Below are 22,833 nucleotides of genomic sequence, written 5' to 3'. Positions count from 1 at the left end.
AAAAAAACTTTTTCCCCAAAGAGTAACATGAAATGGCTCCCCACCAAGAAAGAATTTATGGAAGAACTAAAAAAAAAATTAAAAATCAAATAAAGACATTGAGGAAAAACTAATAATACCATCCAAGAAAAACAAGAAACTTATGAAAAAAAGTTAGCCAACTAGAAAAGGATATAGAGTCTCAAAGAGGAAAATAACTCTTTGAAAATTAGAATTAGGCAAGGGAAAACCAGTGAAGCTCTGAGAGACCAAGAAATAACAAAACATTGTAAAAAGAGGAAAAAATAGAATGTGAAACATAAGAAAAATGACATGTGGAGAATAGTTCAAGAAGAGAAAATATAAAAATAATTGGACTGCCTGAAAGTTGTGACCAACAAAAGGACCTTGACACAATAATGCAAGAAATAATCCAAGAAAATTGTCCTGGAGTGTTAGAAACAGGAGAGGAAAGTAGAATTAGAAAAAATCCACAGATCACCATTCAACAAGATGCTTTGTGGAAAGCACATGGAAACATTATTGCCAAATTTCGAAACCTCCAGATCAAAAAAAAAAAAAAAAATTGCAAGAAATAAGAAAAAACAATTCAAATACACTGGAGCTACAATTAGAATTATACAGAACATAGCAGCAGCCACAATAAAGGACTGCAGATCCTAGAATCATATCTAGCAACAATTAAAAGAAGTAGGCCTATGGCCAAAAATATTACATCCAGCAAGATTATCTATAATATTGAATGAGAAAAAATGGACATTCAGTGAACTTCCAGAATAGGACTTTCTATCAACCAAACCTGAACTTAATAGAAAATTTAACATAGGATATCAAAGATCAGTTTTCAAGGAGCTCAACATGGACAAATTATTTGTTTTTTTTTAAATATAAGAAATGAATATCATATGTTTAAGATTGATATCAACAATAGGGCTGTTCAAAAGAAAGACTGGGACAGAATTAAAGTAAAAGTAGCCATGTCATACAAATGAGGTGCAAAGGAAGAATAGACACAGAAGCACTAGGGAGGGGAGGAGGGTTCATAGTTCTGAAAACCACATCGGGAATGGGTTCAATAGGCAACATTACATATATACCATGATGGGTATTACTCCCTCCAAAATCTATAAAGAGATAAGAGGGAAGGGATGGGGGTACAATAAAGGGTGAGGGAAGAAGACAAGGAGGGATCCATAGGGTAGAGGGAGGTTAAGTAATAGTAAGTCAAGTTAGGGAACAGAATTAATGCAAAGAATCAGCAGGAATAGTAAAAATATGTGTGTGTCTGTGTGTGTGTATATATACATCTATATATCTATATCTATATATATAATCCTTTCTTAACTATAGCCTGCTTGGAGGTAGTTGGGAGAAATGAAAGGAGGTAAAAAGAATAAAGTAAATAAAGTACACAGCAAAGAACAAAAGAACAATTTACAAGGAAATAAAAGATGGACACTCATGAATATAATTTCTTCTACTAATATATATACTTTCTTGATCTGTTATTTGTTGTTATATATTTTGAATCCTTCCTGATGTTCTGCTGGACACATGATAATAGTCTCTTTTGTTTTGTATTCCATTTCTGTTTTTCTGTTTTTCTTATTCTGTTTTTTAAAAATTTTTTTTTAAAAATTCAAATGTATTTTCTGGTCCAAATTCTTTCCCAGCCCCTTCCCTCACCTATTAAGAAGAACCTGTTCAAAATATATATAGTCATGTAAAATGAATGACTAACGATTAGATTTCTTAATCTGAAAATTGCCTAGTCATATCCTTAGACTGTTTATCAATTAGGAAATGGGCCATATTCTTGTAAATCTGAGTTAGTGCTTTGTATATCTTTAAAATTAGACATTTAGATTATACATATTTAACCTACATCAGATCTCAGTCTTGAGAATGGAGGATTAAGGGAAGGAAAGAGAGAAAAATCTGGAATACAAAATCTTACAAAGATGAATGTTGAAAACTATCTTTAAGGTATTTAGGGAGAATGTACTATTGAGGAAAAAAAAAGAAATGAGAACCTTTATCAGAGAAACTTGCTATAAAAATGTCTCCCTTCCTATAAACTTTCTATCTCTTGTTTGGTTGTGAACTTTTCCTGTGAGAAACTGGTCTCTACTTAGTTTCTGCTAAACTATTTTCCAGTTTACCCAGTAGGTTTTGTTGAAAAGTATGTTCTTGCTCTAACAGCTGGAATCTTTGGAATTGTCATACATAAGGTTATTATGTTCATACACTCCTCCATATTTTAACTTAATCTGTTTCATAGATCATTCTTTCTATATCTTACCTAGTACCAAATTATTTTGATTACAGCTTTAGAATATAGAATAAACTTTAGAATATAGTTTGAGATGTGATGCTCCTAGGCCCCCTTCCTTCCTCCCCACTTTTTTTCATTGGTTCCCAAGTCTTTTTTTCTTTCCAAATGAATTGCATTATTTTTTTCCTAACTCTATAAATAGTTTTTGGTTGTTTGATTAATATGGCACTGAATAACTAAATTAATTTAGGCAGTATTTTTTAATTTTTATTACTTTGGCTTGACTTACACATGAACAACTAATATTTTCCAGTTATTTAGCTTTATCTTTGTGTGAGGAATATTTTATAATCATGTGCACACAGTTCCTGTATGCATCTTCGCAGATGGCAGTCCCAAGTATTTTAGATTGTGCATAGTTATTTTAAATAGCATTTCTCTGTGAACTTTTATTTGTAATATACATAAATTCAGATAATGTATGAGGGTTTGTTTTGTATTCTGCAATTTTGCTGGAGTTATTCATTGTTTTAACTAGTTTTTTAGTTGCTTCTCTCTAGAGTTCTCTAAGTAAAACACCATATCATTGGCATAAAGTAAGAGTTTTGCTTCCCTTCTATTTATGAATATTTCTTCAATTTCTTTTTAATGCCTTATTTCTATAGCTTAACATTTTTTGAAATTTTAAAACCTTTTTATTTTCAAAATACATGCAAAGACAGTTTTCAACATTCATCCTTGCAAAATGTTGTGTTCTACATTTTTCTCCCTCCCTGCCTCCTCTCCCAAATAATCAGCAAATAATCCAATATAGGTTAAACAGATGCAGTTCTTCTAAACATAGCTCCACATTTTTCATGTTGCTCAAGAAAAATCAGATCAAAAAGGGAAAAAAAACCAACCAAGCAAACAACAAAAAGGTGAAAATATTATGTTGTGATCCAAATTCAATCCCAACAGTCCTCCTTCTAGATGCATATGACTCTCTCCATCACAAGTCTATTGGAATTGGCCTGAATCACCTCAGTGTATAGCAAACATTTTTAATACAATATTGAATATAATGCTGATAGTGGAAATTCTTGCCTCATCTCTAATTTTATTGGAAAGACTCCTAGCTTACCCCATTACAGATAATGCTGGCTCTTAGTTTTAAATAAAATCTACTTTTTTTAAGGATAGCTCTGTTTTGTCCTGTCTTCAATAGTGAGATGATTCAAATCAGTTCCACTTGTTCAGTGATGAAGAGAGCCATCTACATCCAGAGAGAGAACCATAGAAACAGTGTGGAACACAACATAGCATTCTCACTCTTTCTGTTGTTGTTTTCTTGCATTTTGTTTTCTTTCTCAGTTGTTCTTCCTTCTTGATCTGATTTTTCTTGTGCAACAAGATAACTGTATAAATATGTATACATATATTGGATTTAACATGTGTTTTAACATATTTAAATGTATTGGACTACTGGTCAGCTAGGGAAGGGGATGAGGGAAAGGAGGGCAAAAGTTGGAACAAAAGGTTTTGCAAGGGTCAATGTTGGAAAAATTACCCATGAATATGTTTTGTAAATAAAAAGCTTTAATTTAAAAAAAAAAAGATAGCTCCATTTATTCCTGTGCTTTCTGGTGTTTGTATTAAACAAAAATGAATATTGTATTTTGTAAAAAGTTTTTCTGCATCTTTTGAAACAACCATGATTTTTGCATTTCTGATATAAATCCAGACTGGACATAGTGTATAATCTTTGTGCTATATCTCTGTCATCTCTTTGCAGATATTTTATTTTAAAATTTTTCATCAGTATTCATTAGGGAAATTAGTTTGTTTGCTCTCTCTCTCTTTTGACCCTTCCTGGGTTTCATTATCAAGACTATATTTGTTCCATAGGAAGACTGGTAAAATCTGTTCTTTACCTATTTTTTAAAACAGTTTGTGTAGTATTGGAATTAACTGTTTGGTAGAATTAATTTGTAAATCTATCTAGTCCTGAGATTTAGGGCTATGTTCAATTTCTTTTCTAAGAGAGAAATTTTTAAGTATTCTATGTCCTGTCCTATTAATCTAGGCAATTTATATTTTTGTAAATATTTAGATTGTCAGTTTTATTGGTACATAGTTGGATGAAACAACTCTAATTGCTTTTAGTTCTTCTCCCTTGGTTATGAATTTACCTTTTTCATTTTTGATACTGCTAACTTGTTTTTTTAAAATCAATTTATCTAAAAGCATATTTATTTAGTATTTTAAGTACCTAATTTTAGTTATTAATTCAGTACAGTTTTTTTTTATAACTTTCAATTTTGTTAATTTCTCCTTTGGTTTTTGTTACTTTCATTTTGGGTGTTTTGATAGTTTTTAATTTGATGTTTTTCTAGGTTTTTTTTTTAGCTGCATGTTGATCTGTTCTTTTTCTTCTTTATTGATGAAAGAGATATAAAGATATAAATTTTCCCTTAAACACTGCATTGGTTGCATCCCACAGATGTTGGTATATTGTCTCATTATTTTCTTTATTTTAAATGAAATTACTGTTTCTCTAATTTGATAAAAATGAAATATTTGTAAACTACCTAGCATGGTTTTTGACATTTATTAAGTGCTGTATTAATACTAGCTAGCTAGTAGTAGTAGTAGCAGTTCTTTGATTCATCTACTCTTTAGAATTAAATTATTTGATAACTAATTATTTTACATTTGCTTCAAAGGCCCTTTATTAAAGTTAGTTTTTATTATATTTGGTTGGTAAAAGATGCATTTGGTATTTCTCTTTTTCTGCATTTTTCTGTGAAATTTTTATGCCCTAATAAAAGGTCAGTTTTTGTGGATGTGCATTCATGTTGAGAATAATATACTCTTTTTTTATTTCTTTTCAATGTTCTCCAGAAGTCTATCATATCTAACATTTATGAAATTCTATTGAGGTCCAAGAACAGATTTTTTAAAAGCTTCAGAAATAGCAGTTAGTGTTCTAAAATTCTAAAGGATAAATTGTCCCAGGGGATATAGAAAGCTTTCAAAAATAATTAAGACTACAAGTGTTATTATGGCCCTGAGGAGGATAAGGGTTTAAAATGTTAATTTTAGAGTGCAAATGATGAATTAAATTTTGCTGAACAGCAATTAAAATCCATTAAAGATGTAGAAAACATGGTTAGTGACCAAATACAATCCTATCCAAACTCAACATTATTATATTCCCCATTTTTCTTACTTCCTCATTAAATTTTACTAGCTTCTAAACAGAATTGTTATTGTTGTTGTTCTTATTATTATTATTTTTGCCGAGGCAATTGGGATTAAGTGACTTGCCCAGGGTCACACAGCCAGGAAATGTTAAGTGTTTGAGGTCATTTTTGAACTCAGATCCTCCTGACATCAGGGCTGGTGCACTACACCGCTGCTCCAGAATTGTTATTTTTTTTTTAATTTATCTTTAGTGTTTTCTCTTCACATTTTTCAGCACTGCCCCTGCTGCTCCTCCAGTGTTCCTATCCCTCCCTAACGTACCTGTGCCTCATTCTTACATGATCTTGCACTAAAAAAAACTAATCTTAATAATGTGTTTCTCTACATTAAGGCTATCTACATTTTAAAAGAGGACTTGAAGACAAACAGAAGACAAAAACCTTAACAATCCTTTTTAATGAATCTGAAGGTAGGAATTTTAGACACAAGTTGGGTAGATTTGGACAAGGATTCATACTAACATCCTTGATCTACTCTGCCTACTTATAAGACCAGTTCTCCTCCCAACATCCACCTATTATCTCCAACTCTGAGAACATTTTACTATGAACTCACCTTGTGTTACATCTCCTTTGGTGGGTGAGGAAGTTCTCACAACTCCTAAATTTGTTAAACTGGATTCTAGCTTCCCTCCAGTATCAACAGTCTCAGCAGTTGACTTTTCCTTGGCTAATCTAGCATTCAGCTGTTTGTTGGCTTCATGAAATGCCATTTCCATTCGGATATCATTATTTTGAATTTCATAGAACAAGCCTGAAAAAATATCAAATGGAGTAACTTTTTCATTCCCAATTTTAACATCCTAATAAGTTGCAAATTTTACATTAAATCATATTCATGACACAATTCAAGACAAAGGATTAAAATCCATAATGAGAGGGGCAAAAGGCAAACTCACAACAGAAGAAAAAATAAAAGACAAATACAGATTGCAAGACTGCCATACCAAGCAAAGTCCATGCCACAACATTGGCTGGTTCCAAGCAAGTGGCGTCTTCAAAAAAAATCTCGGCCTGGTCATAGTGCTCCATCATGATAGCCAGAAGACCACACAGCAACAGGCTGCGGACAGATCATCATCATCAGCATCAGTCCCCGGTCACAACAGCTGCTTCTCCTCATGCACACCTCTTTCTTTTCTCCCTCCCCTACCTGTCTATGTTTGTCTGATTCAGTGAAAGAGCTTTACGAAAACATTCTTGTGCTTTGTGAACATCATTGGTCAGAAGGCAGAAGGAGCCATAATCCAGCCAGTGCTCCACGTTCTGGTTGTCACGAACCAGTCTCTACAAACAAGAAACCGCAGAAGCATTAATGCCCCTACTGTTATTTGTGAAATACCATGTCATATATTTTTATGTCAGCTAGTGCTAGACCCATAGTAGACACAATTTAAACACAGAACCTGGTGAATATATTTTGGCATTTATCTACTAAATCTCATTAACTTTGCTAAATAGTGTATTTTAATTCATTCTGTGATTATCATTTTATTGGCAAGTTTAGTCAATTTATCTTTAGTGATACCAATTGAGAATTTTGACTTTTCCTTAAATTTTGGATCAGGAGAAAATACACATTATTATTTTTTTTCTTTCCCAATTTTAACATCCTATTTTTTTTTATTTCTGCTATTAACTGATAATAATAATAGCTGAACAAAATTCCTCTGTCATATTAAAATTTATGGTGCTTTCTTAAATTTGGACTTCCTCTTTATCAATCAATAAAGTATTCTCTAAATGTCTACTTTTTCCAGGCACTGTGGTAGGCACAAAGACAAAAAAATTAATCTAATCTAATCTAAAATCTAAAAAACATCACATGCAATCAAGTGAGATCTTCCATGTGTGTATGTGTATTTGCATAATAAACCTAAAGTAGTTAAATACAAGATAATCAGGGAGATAATAGTTGTGGAATCAGTAAAGTCTTCATATAGACTCAGCATGAGCTGTTGAGCACAGCACTAGGAGCGATGGCGTGATGGTCAGGGAAATCTTTTATCTTCTCGGTCCTTGGGAAGTTGATTGAAATACCAAAACATTAGTTCCAATGGTCTTGTGACGAAGAGAGCCATTTACACCCAGAGAGAGGACTGTGGGAACTGAATGTGGATCACAACACAGTATTCTCACTTTTTTTGTTCACTTGCATTTTGTTTTCTTACTCATTTACTGTCTTTTTTTGATCTGATTTTTTTTGTGCAGGAAGAGCATTGTATAAATATGTTTATACATGTTGGATTTAACATATATTTTAACATGTTTAACATATATCGGATTGCTTGCCATCTAAGGGAGAGAGTGGGGGAAGAAGAAAATCTGAAACAAAACTATGCAAGGGTCATTGTTGAAAAATTATCCATATATGTTTTGAAAAAAAAAAGCTTTAAAAAAATTTTTTTTAAATTTTAATAAGAAAAACCAAAACATTTTCCTAATTTCATGGTATTAAGTAGATAATTGGCACCAGAGCCAGGAACTTCTGCTGGCAGTGTGTCCCTGGATCAGGGCTCGGGTGACCGAGATGTTAAGTTCCAGAGAAGATCCACAAACCTTCAGTCTCTGTCATGATCCTAAGGGATAAGTGTTAGGGGAAAACATGCTTCCCCTAGTCCTTCCTTCCAGATCTACAAAAGTCCCCCACAAGGACATGACACAAATAAATACACAATGGTGAGATTCATACAACCACCTCCTCCCAAGAACGACTCTTTTAGATTCTATATGTAACCATTTACTTAACATTAAGGCAAAAGAAATAATATTAAAGACGCCAGTATATCACAGCACACAAAAACCCGGATCACACCCTCACCAAAGTGTTCAGCATCTGTGATGAAGAGTGGAGCACAGGCTCCCCTGGGCCTGCCCGTCCCGGAACATCCCTACCCCATGATCCTGCTTGGCCACTAATCCTCATATATACTATATATATATATATATACATACATTTACAGCCATCCACAGACTCAAACACACACACATATATATGTCTATGTACACACATACATAGAATTGTACATGTGTGGTTGGGGGTGGGAGTGTGTATGTATATTTGTATGTCTCTATTAAATATAGCTGTGTTTAACTATAGTCTTTTAGAGAGAGTGGAAGGGGGGGATGAAAGGGAAAAAAAGAACAAAGTTTAAAAAGTGCATAAAGCATCCTATAAGGAAGTAAAGAAAAGATGGACAATCATGAATATGATTCCTTTACTATTATATTATCCTATTTGGATAATATTTTTTTCTGGAAATTCCCTGATATATTTTGAATCTTCCCTGACATTCTGCTAGGCATATGACAGTGTTCTGTTTTGTTTTGTTCTGTTTTATTTTTCTTTTCTGTCTGTCTTTTTTCAATTAAATTAAAAATAAAAAAAAGAATTTTAAAAATTAAAGAATTTCACATAATTAACCTATATCAGATTACTTGGTATTTTAGGATGGGGAGAAGATAAGGAGAGGAAGGAGAAAAATTTGGAACAAAATCTTTCAAAAATGAATGTTGAAAACTATCTTTACATGTATTTAGAAAATAAAATACTATTGAAATTTTTTTTAATTTATAAGATTAAAAAAAAAAAGAAAGAATGAAACTAGAAGTCAAAATAACTATTCAGTAACATTCTAAGAGAGCTGAATAGTTTGAAAATAACTGGATGATGGAAGTGAAGCACATTGGCTGCAAACACAGAGTTGAAGCAGACTTTCTGCATAGAACCAGAGATAGTGACTCTTGAGACCTAAGGAAAACGACTCTGAAGCCCAGTCCAATGGCCAGCTCTCCATGAAGGGCCCCATGATCCACAAGGAGCATTCATCAGAGAACCCCCCAGGACACCAGAAAGGCCTTTTGGCTTCTGCTTTGTGGGTCAGTCACCAGGACCAGGAGGGACTCTCTAACCTCCTCGTAGTACACTGTGGCCAGAGGGAAGTCTTCGTTGACCTGGGCTTCATACGCAAAGAGTCGGAGCTGATCTGTAGAGGTGGGGGTGACCATGGCCGTGGAGCTCTGCGCCTCGTCTGGCATGTTCTGTTCAAAGACAAAGAGGTGAGATGGGCAAAACAGAGTGAATTAGGTGTACAGAAGCTTTAAGTACTCTAAAAAGTGTGAAACTAAGAATATAAATTCTTGGCAGTTTTCTTTTAGATAAATTAATAAGGTGTAATTGAATCAAGAAGAAAACCTTCAGAAATTCACTTATCATGTATGAAATTTACAAAGAGATGGCAGGTAAACCCATGGGAATAACAGATATTGCTCAGGTTCCTCAATTATTAGAAGAAGCAAAGAAAAACAAGACAAGATTTTGGGTGTTTAATCCCCACTGAAAGTTGGAAACAGGTTTATAAATCAACCACAAGATAACTATAGTTTAGAAACTTAAGTGAAAAAGGCATTGAGGAATAAGTGATGATCTATTATAACTTTCAAAATATGACTAAGGAAAGAAATAGTTTTTCATCTTAGCAATAAGTAAAGCGATGAAACAGGACCTCTGACAAAACAAGGACCAGTATTTTCCTTTTTTCCTACTATTAGAGATAAAAGGGAGGTGATTCATATGCCTCCCCTGACAAGTCAGCAGCCCTGTATCTTGAATAGGCTTCATCCATATATGGAAAAATCTAAAGAGTTACAGCAGAAATTACGTAGAGCTTGGTTGGGTGGACATTTGAGTTCTCAGATTCAAAGCTAGAGGAAGGCCTAGCAAACACACAAGTCCCTCTCTGGGCCTGGGTATGTCTTTGACTCTAATCAAGCACTTCATTTGTGATGAGAAAGCTGATCTCTTTAAACTATAATCAGTATTAGTCCATTATGATTTTTAAAGGAGCAGTAGTTATTCATTTAGTGATATGTTATCTAGTCAATTATCTAATAGTAAGTATAAGTAATTCATATTGTGTATGAGTCATATAGGAATATAAGGGATATAGATTTTGATAGAGATCTTTTTGCAAACCTCATGCTTAAATAATAGAAATAACTTGTATATCAGCTATAAAGCCTATTTGCACCATGAGAATGCCAATATAAAATTTCACTACACTGTTTTGCTCAAATTCCATACTGGCAAGATGGAAAGCTGTAACTTCCCCCTGACCCCCAAAATAATCTTGGGTATGTGTTATCTCCCTTTGCCTAACCCAAAAAGTAGGTCATCCATCTTATAATCGTCTAGTCAGTGGAAACATTTTCTGACTTGACCATCCCACCACCTTGTGACCCTGCTGGCATTCATATTTTAGCCCTTAATTATGGTATCCAATGAAATTGCTGTTTGATATGCCTAAAGGGCTATAAAATCATGCAGATCTTTTGACTTAACAATATCACTACTCGGCATGAATCCCAAAAGAGATTAAAAAAAAAAGGACCTATATGTACAAAAATATTTTTAGCAGTTCTTTTTGCAGGGCAAAGGATTGGAAATTGATGGGATGCCCATCAATTGCGGAATGGTTGAATAAACTATTATATGTGATTATGATGGAATGTTATTTTTCTATGGAAAATAATGAGCAGGATGCACTCAGAAAAACCTGGAAAGTCTTCTATGAACTCAAAGTGAAATGTACTGTGTACAAAGTAATAGCAAAGTAATAGCTGGGATCATCAGTTGTAAATGATTTTGCTCTTCTCAGCAAGACAATCAAACATGACTACTCTGAAGGATTTACGATGAAAAATGCTATTCATCATAGACAAAGAACTGATTGTGTCTGAACAGATTAAAACATACCCTTTTTTACTTTATTTTTCTTGAAGGTTTTTTTTTGGGGGGGAGGAGAGATATCTATGTTTTCTTTCACCACATTACTTTTATATTTTTGCATAACTACAGATGTGTCTTCTTAATGGGGGTTAGGGATGAGAGAAAGGGAGAGAATCTGGAACTCAAAGTTTTTTTTTTTTTTTTTAATGTAAAAAACTATTTTACATGTAACTGGGGAAAATAAAAATATTTTTTAAAAAAGTTTAAAAAAAGAAATTGCTGTTTTCTATTTAGCATAAAAAAGTAGTGCCCTGAAGGACACATCAGATTGATGGGGAGGTCAGGAGTCCACTTGACAGGAAAGGAGTCAGACTCCTCTAATAAAGTGTTTTGGCTCAGAGCTCTGCCTCAGTTTCTCTTATAGTTGTCTGGGGTGATTTTTAAAAAATAGTATTTTATTTTTTCAAATACAGGCAAAGATAGCTTTCAACATTCACTTTTGCAAAACCTTGTATACCAAGTTTTTCTCTCTTTTTTCTCCCTTCCCCTCCCCAAGTCAGCAAGCAATCTGACATAGCATAAACGTGTGCAATTCTTCTAAACATATTTCCATATTCATCATGCTGCTCAAGAAAAATCAGATCAAAAAGGGAAAAAAAACACAAAAAAGAAAACTGTGGTGTTCTCTTCTTTTCTAAAATATGATCGTTCTCTGGGAGCAGGTTTTTTTGGGAGGTTTTCTGGAGCAGCCTTAGTTTCAGTTCAGAGTAATAATCACCTCAAACGCAGCCAGGGATTTAAGTACAGTCTTTTATTGTCCCTTCCAAAATAGCCCAGTTAGTTTTCTTGAGGCCTATCTCTCTGCTTGGTTCCAAGAGCTCTTGCAGCTTGTCCTTTGTTGCCTCCAGCTCCCTCTCAATCTTGGTTCTGCTCCTCCGAATCCTTCGTTCTGCCGGCCCGACTGCAGTATTTAGCTTGTCAATCTCCGGAACTGATTGACTGACTGAAGCTCTAAGAGCTTCTTATATATGATCTCTTAAAGGTGTGAACCCAAAGGTTGACTCCTTCTCTGAGTGGGATTGTGGGTTTCTGACTTGTGAATCTCCCGAACTTGTGAACTCCAATATGTGAGCTAATGTGTGAACTCTCAAAGGTGTGAGCTCTAATGTGTAGACTCTTAAACATTGTTTCTGTCATATCTAATGACTTAACACTTTGTAAGGATTCTAACAGAAAACAAACAAACAAACAACAATAAAAAGGTTAAAATATTATGCTTTGATCCATATTCAATCTCTATAGTTCTTTCTTTGGATTGTGAATGACACTTTCCATCCCAAGTCTATTGGAATTGTCTTGGTTCACTTCATTATTGAAAAGAGTCATGTCCATCACAATTGATCATCACTTGTTACTGTATACAACAAATGTTCTTTTGGTTCTGTTTACTTCAGCATCAGTTCATGTAAGTCTTTCCAGGCTTTTCTGAAGTCAGCCTGTGCATCATTTCTTATAGAACAATAATAGTCCATTACATTCGTATATCATAACTTATTCAGCCATTCTCCAACTGATGAGCATCTATTCAGTTTCCAGTTCCTTGTTATTACAAAAAAAGCTACTATAAACATTTTTGCACAAGGCCTTTTCCCTCTTTTATGATCTCCTTGGGATATAAGGATCCCTGATTGGGATAGAGACACTGCTGTATCAAAGGGTATGCACAATTTGATAATCTTTTGGGCATAATTAAAAACTGCTCTCCAGAATAGTTGGATCATTTCACAACTACACCAACAATGCATTTGTGTTGTCTGGGGTGATTTTTTTTCTCCATAATTATAAACACATAGCAAAGATTGATTGGAATCCCTGTACAGCCTTGTCAACGAACAGAATTAGAGATCACAGCCAAAGGTAAAGCAGCAAGTGAAGAAATGCAGCTGAAAAAGAAATCAGAGCCTTGGATCCCAGATGGGAGATGCTTTTGGGGCTCTGTATGGGAGTGGCTTATAGGCTATTTAAAGGTTGAGTAGCTGAACTGGATCCTGGGTACTCTTAAATTCATGGGTGTCTATGATTTGATTTGGGGCTCCCAGGGTTTAGGAGCCACAAGCATGTAACACATATGGTTTTTATTCTAATATATTTCACTTTATTCTTCTGCCTACGAATATCACTTTGGAGCCAGAAAGAATCTTAATGATTCTCTAATCCAACCCTCTTACCAAATGAGAAAAAAATTCAAAGACCTTAAGTGACTTCTGTAAGGTCTATAACAGTGAGTAAAGCACTATATATAATCCAGCCATACTTGGATAGTCAATTTCACCGTGTATTACTCACACGACGGCCCGTTAAATCGAAATCTGAAAGGAAAAAGAAAGCATTTCCTGATGGATGGGGATGAGAGCCACCAAGATACTCATACTGACCAGACCTCTTGACCAAGAAGTTAAACACTGCCATGTAGGAAAAAACTAGTGTTGGGCATTTCCTTCAAGCAACCTCTGGTGTTACATGCTATGTATAATCAAGCAGAGCGCACTTGGCCAACTGTTACCTGCCCTTCATCCCTGTAAAGGCAGATAACTGCTACTGGAAACCTTTCTTCCTAATTAGTTAAGTGGTTACCTTACCATATTTTTCAAATGCTGACACTACCAGTTCACCTTTAAATTCAATATAACTGTCCTTTTTTTTCTTTAAACTGAACACCTGAGACTGAAGGTAAAATTTTCAAAAAAGATTTCACTAATGAGTGAATAAGTGAATATACAGAGAATAAGTGAAAATAAACTAACAAAGAACAGAATTATAAATATTCAGTTATCACAAGACACCCATCAGTCTGGCTGTCAGTGGCAAGCCAACTCTATTTGCTCCTATCCAATTAGTCTTTTGGCTTAGGTACCATCAACCTGACAAAGAAGAATCTCAAGTCTCTACCTCGTCTTTGCTTCTTCTCCCTTCTAATCTAGTACCCCGACAGAACTGCCACCATTTTCCCAAGTCAGTGTTTCCAAGTCCACATTAGTAAAAGATTCCATCAACCCAATATTAAGAGAAAGTTCTTTTCTCAATAAAAAAAGGATCACCAGTGATCTTGTCAATTTTCTGATGAGTTTGGGCAGTGAAAGAAATATTGAAGAGAGTCTTTTAGAGTACCAGGATGAGGAAATGCACTTAACAAAAGTGTCTTCCAGGATGTTAGAGATGAATGCTAGTAGAAAAAAGAAATTACGACTATATGGCAGAAACATTACCACTGTCAAGTTTGTTGAGAAACAGCACACACTGAGCATATTTGTGTGTTCGTCCAATTAAAAATTCAGGGGCTGAAAACAATAATGAGAACACTCATATAAGAACAAACAGGATCCCAGGGACAGAGTTCTCAAACACTTGGCCTGCCAGCACATGTGGCCCACAACATTCTTGAATGTGGCCAGAACCAGATTTAAATGTAATAGGGAAATATTTAACAAAATAAATAAAAATACAATGTGCCCAAAGTCAATATACAGCCTGCACATTTCATTTGTCTTTGACACTATTGCTGTAGAGGAAGGTTAGGTTGCTGCCATTACTCTTTGTGGGTATAAGTTAGGGAAAACGTGCTTATAAGTACCTGGTTCAAGATGACATGCATTTGATCCACTAAGAATATATACAGCTCACTGATAAAGGCTTGCAGCTCTTCTTGGTTTTCAAATGCAGTTGTCTTCAGGTACTTCTCTCTCACAATCTTCACTACTGAATGCTGCAGGAATACAGAAATGTCCATCTCACAACACTTTCCTATACACCAAGTAAAAAAACTGGTCCCCATTTTCTATCCAGACCTTGCACCAAATCCCTTCTTGCTAACTCTTCAGAGGCTAAATGATTTGTCCCTTGGTTTCTGTTACCATCTACTTAATAGGTGGTCTTTGGAAATTGCTATGGTCAAAAAAAATCATTATTTTACAGTTAACCTTATGACAAGACCCTCTGAACTTTGCTCCCACCTTTGCTAGTCCTCAGACAATAAAAAGAGAATACTCCTTTGGTGTATTTCTTGAAGCCTTTCTAGCCACAGAATTGCTGCATTCGTTCAGCAAATTTTCTACAATTATAAAATTGTCCTCAGCAGTTCCTTTTCCAATTCAACTTTGTCTCTGTTTGGCTGACTATGCCTGTTGTTATACTTATACCCAGTCAGCTCTATCAGGTGATTTTTCCACCATATCTTCCCATTCTTCTTCTTCTTGTGGGATATTACCACTTTCCTCTTTGCCAACAATAAAAGCTAAGGCTGGAAAGTCAACTGCATCTGTCTTAAAAAGTTTAATTATAATTTAATAAAATTGCTCTTTACAATACTGACTACTGAAGATTTTGTTCAATGCAACCAGATTCCCAAAAGAGCATTTATTTCTGTGGAGAAATGAATACAGACTAGAGAGAAATGAAGAATATTCGTTCTTGTATGAAACTACATTGTAGAAATAAATAGAGAAAGCAGTATCCATGATACTTTGTCAGCAAATAACTTACTTGAGGCCAGATATGCTATATATTTTTTTCATCAGGTGTGGCATGAAGGGGAACCAAGGCCCAGTGTTTATATATTAAATTATACTAAAGACTGGGGAGTATTCCCTCTCTTACTAAATTAGATTAGAAACTCCCTAAAGATAGGAATCATGTCTTCTACTTTCTCTATTCCCCAAGAAACTTATTACAGTGTTATAAAAGCAAATAAAAAACATCCTGATTAAATCTTTAATGAGTTGAACTGAGTCAACCCAGAAAACCCCAGGGAAAGCCTACATTGTACAATGTAAAATATTGTTTTGGTGTAGGCAGATTGAGAAATCAGGATTGTGTTCAAATGGTCTAACTACTGATTGATCTTTATCTTCAATTTTAAACTTCTAGAAATATGGTGATATATATATATGTCTATTTGGATAGGACCAAGTTGGGTCAGTCGGAAAAGTTCTGATCTGGTAGGAGCATATGTATTCTAGCCCCAGCCCTGATACTAAATAGCTGTCATTTTCTCTCCTATTCTGGTAGTAAAAAGCTCTTTGGAGAAAGAATATAAAGAGGGTGGTATGTTGATTAGAATAAGGAAAACACTTTTTTGAATGAATGTTTTACCTTAAGCTGTTCTTTAAAAGCAAAATATTTTCCAGAACAATTGAGCTCATAATTGAGTTGGCACTTGTGATCCTCCAGAGTTTGGTTATCCAGATCTTTTCCTGTAGTCAGCTCTTTGCCAAATATCTTGTGGTATTCATCTAAGATGGCTGTGGCAATGTTCTGGATCTGAGTGTGGTAATCATCGACTGCCTAGTAAAAATGAGGAATCAGAATTATAGAATCATAATACCCCAGAGACAGAAGGGACTATAGAGATCTCCTAATCCAAATCAGACATACTCTTTTCAACTAACTTAACAAAGCAATTAAAGAGCATTCACCTAAAAGTCTCTAGTACATAGAAAATAGCTCCAAAGTCAGCCTATTTGACTGCTTAGATTTTAGGAAATGTTTTACTTATATTAAGCAATTTGAGTGAATTCCACCTTGTCAATCATCGTCTTTACAAAAATGTAGCAAATTAATCACAATACTCCAGCAATACTATCATCTCCCTCATTTTGGACAGTATATGAATTGATATGACTAAAGATAATTCTTTCTTTCCTTCCTTCTTTTCTTTCTTGTGCTATCATATATTTATAGATATTTCTATCAAACACCTTTAGAGCTGACTAAAATTCTTAGGTCATTTTTATATAAACTATAGTAGAATCATATCTTCTTTTTCCTGCATATAGGAAAATTGAGTTCCTAAGCCCACTGTTAGGGCTTTACATTTCTTCCTATTAAATTTCATCTTGAAAAACCCTTTGCAGCAGATTTTCCTGATGAAGGCCCACTTTCTAAGATATATATATAGATGAGTTAAATATACAAGAAAAAGAGCCACTCTCCAGTTAATGAATAGTCAAAGGATATGAATAAGAAATTTACAGATGAAGAAATCCAAGCGATCAATAGCCATATTAAAAAAAAAATCCACTAAATCACAAATAATCAGCAAAATATAAATTAAAACAGCTCTACAGAATCATCTCACCCTTATCAAACTGACAAAGTGAACAAAAAATGACCAATAATGGCTGTAAGAAAACAGGTACATTAACAAGTACTTTTTCTGAACTATTCCAAATATTCTGTAAAGCAGTTTGGAACTGCCCCAAAATCTAACCTCTTTAAATGTGCTTATCCTTTGACCCAGTAATGCTTCTAGGTCTATACCCCAAAGAAATTACAGAAACGATGCTAGGAATGGTTTCAGAAAAAATTGGAAAGAACTGCATGAATTAGTACAAAGCAAAGTGAACAAAAATGGGAGAACAGTTTATACAATAATAGCAATATTGAAAAAAGAATCTACTTTGAAAGACTTAGTAATTGATCAATACAATGACTAACTACAATTCCAAAGGACTGATGATGAAAACATACAAACCATGTTTGTTGGTATAGGTGGAAGGTCAACATAAGAGAGTTGATATAAATGAGTTGATGGGCTCAGAATATAGACTAAAGACTATTTTTTTCTTTTTTATCTTTTCTTCCTTCCTTTCTTTTTTCCTGACATAGCTAATGTAAGAATTCATTTTGTATAACCATATTTATGATCTGATCCAGCCATTCTGGAAAACAATTTGGATTATTGTTTAATATTAATTAATTAATAATATTAATATTAAATAATATTAAACTGTACATAGCCCTTTGACCTAGCAATACCATTATGAAGTCTATATCCCAAAGAAGCCAAAGAAAGAGGAAAAAGCTATAACTATATAATAACTATAAAACTATAACTATAATAACTGTAAAAATGTTTATAGAAGCTCTTTAGAAAATGGCAAAGAATTGCACATTAAAGGAGTAGCAATTAATTGTAAATAGGTGAACAATTCGTATTATATGAATGTAATAAAATACTATTATTGTCCTGTAAGAAATAATGAAGGGACTAGTTTCATAGAAATTTGTGAAGACTGGTATAAACAGAGTAAAGAAAACAGAACCAGGAGAACAATTTATATAACAATAGCAATATTGTAAAGTAAACAACCACCTTAGAATTAGGAACTTTGATAAATGACCAATCAACCATAAATCCAGAGGACTCATGAAATATGCTGCTCATTTCTTCACAAAGAGACGATGGACTCAGAATGATGATTGATATATATGTTTGTACATGTTCAATGTGGATATTTATTCAGCTTGACTATACATGTTTGTAACAGAGCTTTTAAAACATTTTTCTTGATTTCTCAATGGGATTGAGTGGAGGAAGGTGGGAGCCAGAGGACTTTCACTGATTGAAAAAAAATTCAATTAAAAAAAATTAAACTTTTTAGATTAATAAGTCAAAACAAATCTCCATAAAGTTTCCAAAATAAAATTTCATGACAAGTCTAGCCATGTTACTTTGCATTCTGAAAACATTCAGTGGCCACCTATTACCTCTAGGATAAAATATCCATTTTGTTATTGAAGGCCTATCACCATTTGGCTCTAATCTAGCTTTCCAGATTGATGTCTCATAATACATACCCTTTTGTAGATTCTACACTCCAGCTAAACTATATAACTGTTTCTCAGACATGTTATTATATGTCCCAATCCTATGTATTTACATAATCCATTCCTCCATGACTAATATGATGACATCTTCCCAGAATGTATAGCTTCCTTCAAGACTCAGCTCCCATACTATCAAGACTTCACTATCAAGACTGCCCGGTTATCCTCAGACGTCGACGCTCTTTTCTTTTTCAAGTTTGTTTTCTGTATTTGCTGACCTATGTACATGAAATATACCCCCAATAAAATATTTCTCATTTGCATTTATATTTTCAATGCCTAGCAAATACTTTGTACCAAGTATTTGGATTGAATTGAACTGAATAGTTCTAGTTTATTGAGATCTTTTTGAATCCCTAATCTAATATTCAATTTATTTGTTTACACTCTTAGTTTCTGGCCATCTACAAAACTGAAAAGCATGTTCTTCTCTGTGACTTCATGCAAATCACTGACAAAAATTGCTGATCAGAACAGGATCAAGAAATAGACTATCATATGGAGTTGTGAACTGATCCAACCATTCTGGGGAGAAATTTGGAACTATGTGCAAAGGGATATAAATCTGTGCATACCCTTTGATCCAGCAGCATTTACTCCTGGGTCTGTATTCCAAAGAGATCATAAAATAGGGGAAAGGACCCACTTGTACAAAAGTGTTTATAGAAGCTCTCTGTGATGGCAAAGAATTGGAAATTGAGAGGATGACTTAACTAGGGAATATCTGAACAAATTGTGATATATGAATATAATGGAATACTATTGTTCTATAAGAAATGATGAGCAAGTGAATTTCAGAAAAACTTGGAGAGACTTATGTGAACTGATGCTAAGTAAAATGAGCAAAACCAGGAGAACATTGTATATAGTAACAGCAGTATTATATGATGATCAACTATAATAGCTTTAGCTCTTTTCAGCAATACAGTGATCCAAGATAATTCCATAAAACTTGTGATGGAAAATACTATCCACATCCAGAGAAAGAATGTAGTCTAAATGCAGATCGAAGCAGACTATTTTCAGTTTTCTTTCTTTCTCATGGTTTTTCCCTTTTGTTCTGATTCTTCTTTCACAACATAAGCTATATGGAAATTTTAACATTATTGTAACTATATCAGATTGTTTGTCCCCTTGAGAAAGGGGGAAGCAGAAGAAGGAAGAGAAAAATTTGAAACTCAAAATCTTACAAAAATGAATGTTGAAAATTATCTTTACAGGTAATTGGAAAAAACTACTATTAAGTACAAAAAAAATAAAAGAGTAGACTATCATGACATGCCAGTGAAGACCTTATTCCATTTAATTAAACATTCTTTCAATAATCACTAGTCTTTGGGTACAGGAATTCGACCATTTCTAGATCTATCTAAATCATACTAACGTCCAATTTATCTCTCTCCAACTTGTTCACAAGGATAAGGTTAAGAGAGTTGATAAAGTCTACCTTGCTGAAATCTAAGGCATTCCTTGATCTATCAAGCTAGTAATCTTGTTTAAAAAAAAAAAGGAAACAAAATTAGCTTGGCATAACCTATTTTTGATCAAACCATGCTGACTTTTAGTGATCATGACTTCCCCTGCTAAATACTAATTACCTTCCCCCTTAATAATATAATCATTATGGAATCTAGCCTGGAAACTTTGAAGGTCAAGAATCCTGGCTCTGACTCTACTAAAAAGTTATTAGAAACAATCCACACCTTCAGCAAAGTTGCAGGATATAAAATAAACCCACATAAGTCATCAGCATTCTTATATATCACTAACAAAATCCAACAGTCAGAGTTACAAAAAGAAATTCCATTTAAAGTAACTACTGATTGTATAAAATACTTAGGAATCTATCTGCCAAGGGAAAATCAGAAACTTTATGAGCAAAACTACAAAATACTTTCCACACAAATTAAATCTGATCTAACCAACTGGAAAAATATTAAATGCTCTTGGATTGGGCGAGCAAATATAATAAAGATGACAATACTACCTAAACTAATCTATTTATTTAGCGCTATACCAATCAGACTCCCAAAAAACTACTTTGATGAACTAGAAAAAATAACAACAAAGTTCATATGGAAAAATAAAAGGTCAAGAATTTCAAGGGAATTAATGAAAAAAAATCAAATGAAGGTGGCCTAGCTGTACCAGATCTAAAATTATATTATAAAGCAGCAGTTACTAAAACCTTCTGGTATTGGCTAAGAAATAGACTAGTTGATCAATGGAATAGGTTAGGTTCAAAGGACAAAACAGCCAATAACTTTAATAATATAGTGTTTGATAAACCCAAAGACCCCAGTTTCTGGGATAAGAATGCATTATTTGACAAAAATTGCTGGGAAAATGGCAGAAACTAGGCATTGACCCACACTTAACACCGTACACCAAGATAAGGTCAAAATGGGTTCATGACCTAGGCATAAAGAATGAGATTATAAATAACTTGGGAGAGCATAGGATAGTTTATCTCTCAGACCTATGGAAGAGGGAGGAATTTATGACCAGAGAAGAATTAGAGATCATTACTGACCACAAAATAGAAAATTTTGATTATATCAAATTGAAAAGTTTTTGTACAAACAAAACAAATGCAGACAAGATCAGAAGGGAAACAATAAACTGGGAAAACATTTTTATAATCAAAGGTTCTGATAAAGGCCTCTTTTCCAAAATATATAGAGAATTGACTCTAATTTATAAGAAATCAAACCATTCTCCAGTTGATAAATGGTCAAAGGATATGAATAGACAATTCTCAGATGAAGAAATTGAAACTATTTATAGATATATGAAAATATGCTCCAAATCATTATTAATCAGAGAAATGCAAATTAAGACAACTCTGAGATACCACTACACACCTGTCAGATTGGCTAGAATGACAGGGAAAGACAATGTGGAATGTTGGAGGGGATGTGGGAAAACGGGGACACTGATACATTGTTGGTGGAATTGTGAACACATCCAACCATTCTGGAGAGCAATTTGGAACTATGCTCAAAAAGTTATCAAACTGTGCATACTCTTTGATCCAGCAGTTTTTCTACTGGGCTTATATCCCAAAGAGATACTAAAGAAGGGAAAGGGACCTGTATGTGCCAAACTGTTTGTGGCAGCCCTATTTGTAGTGGCAGGAAACTGGAAAATGAATGGATGCCCATCAATGGAGAATGGTTGAGTAAATTGTGGTATATGAATGTTATGGAATATTACTGTTCTGTAAGGAATGACCAGCAGGATGAATACAGAGAGGACTGGCGAGACTTACATGAACTGATGCTGAATGAAATGAGCAGAACCAGGAGATCATTATATACCTCAACAATGATACTGTTTGAGGATGTATTCTGATGGAAGTGGATCGCTTTGATAAAGAGAGCTAATTCAGTTTCAATTGATCAAAGATGGACAGAAGCAGCTAAACCCAGAGAAAGAACACTGGGAGATGAATATAAACTGCTTGCATTTTTGTTTTTCTTCCCGGATTATTTATACCTTCTGAATCCAATTCTCTCTGTGCAACAAGAAAACTGTTCGGTTCTGCACACATATGTTGTATCCAGGATATACTGTAACCTATTTAACATGTAAAGGATTGCTTGCCATCTGGGGAAAGGGGTGGAGGGAGGGAGGGGAAAAATCGGAACAGAAGTGAATGTAAGGGATAATGCTGTAAAAAATTACCCTGGCATGCGTTCTATCAATAAAAAGTTATTTTAAAAAATAAAATTAAATAAAATAAGAAATTTTAAAAAATTAAAAAAAAAAAAGAATCCTGGCTCTGAAGTCAAAATTTGACTGAATTAATAAGGTGGGTTCAAAGAAACATATAACACTCTAAATACAAACTAATTTCCTTCCCAGTCTGATGACAGCTTATAGCAGTTAACTTTGAGAATGATGAAGTTTGAATTACA

At 34.0% G+C, this 22,833-nt stretch overlaps 1 protein-coding gene across 3 annotated transcripts in view; it reads right to left on the bottom strand.

The window, feature by feature from the left end:
- The window catches only part of CFAP70 (cilia and flagella associated protein 70), a 69,519-nt gene that overhangs the window by 10,795 nt on the left and 35,891 nt on the right, over positions 1-22,833 (bottom strand). For all 3 annotated transcript variants that reach the window (XM_051982156.1, XM_051982157.1, XM_051982158.1), the window contains exons 14-19: positions 16,397-16,584; positions 14,880-15,011; positions 9,433-9,561; positions 6,674-6,807; positions 6,468-6,583; positions 6,077-6,274 (exon numbers count right to left, since the gene is read on the bottom strand). In XM_051982156.1, coding sequence (XP_051838116.1) covers positions 6,077-6,274; positions 6,468-6,583; positions 6,674-6,807; positions 9,433-9,561; positions 14,880-15,011; positions 16,397-16,584 — 897 coding nt within the window. The remainder of the gene's footprint in view (positions 1-6,076; positions 6,275-6,467; positions 6,584-6,673; positions 6,808-9,432; positions 9,562-14,879; positions 15,012-16,396; positions 16,585-22,833) is intronic.

The sequence above is a fragment of the Antechinus flavipes genome, chromosome 2, assembly GCF_016432865.1.
Source record: "Antechinus flavipes isolate AdamAnt ecotype Samford, QLD, Australia chromosome 2, AdamAnt_v2, whole genome shotgun sequence".
Taxonomy (NCBI): Eukaryota; Metazoa; Chordata; class Mammalia; order Dasyuromorphia; family Dasyuridae; genus Antechinus; species Antechinus flavipes.
The sequence above is the reverse complement of the archived record's forward strand: the minus strand, read 5'-3'. Positions and strand labels throughout refer to the sequence as shown.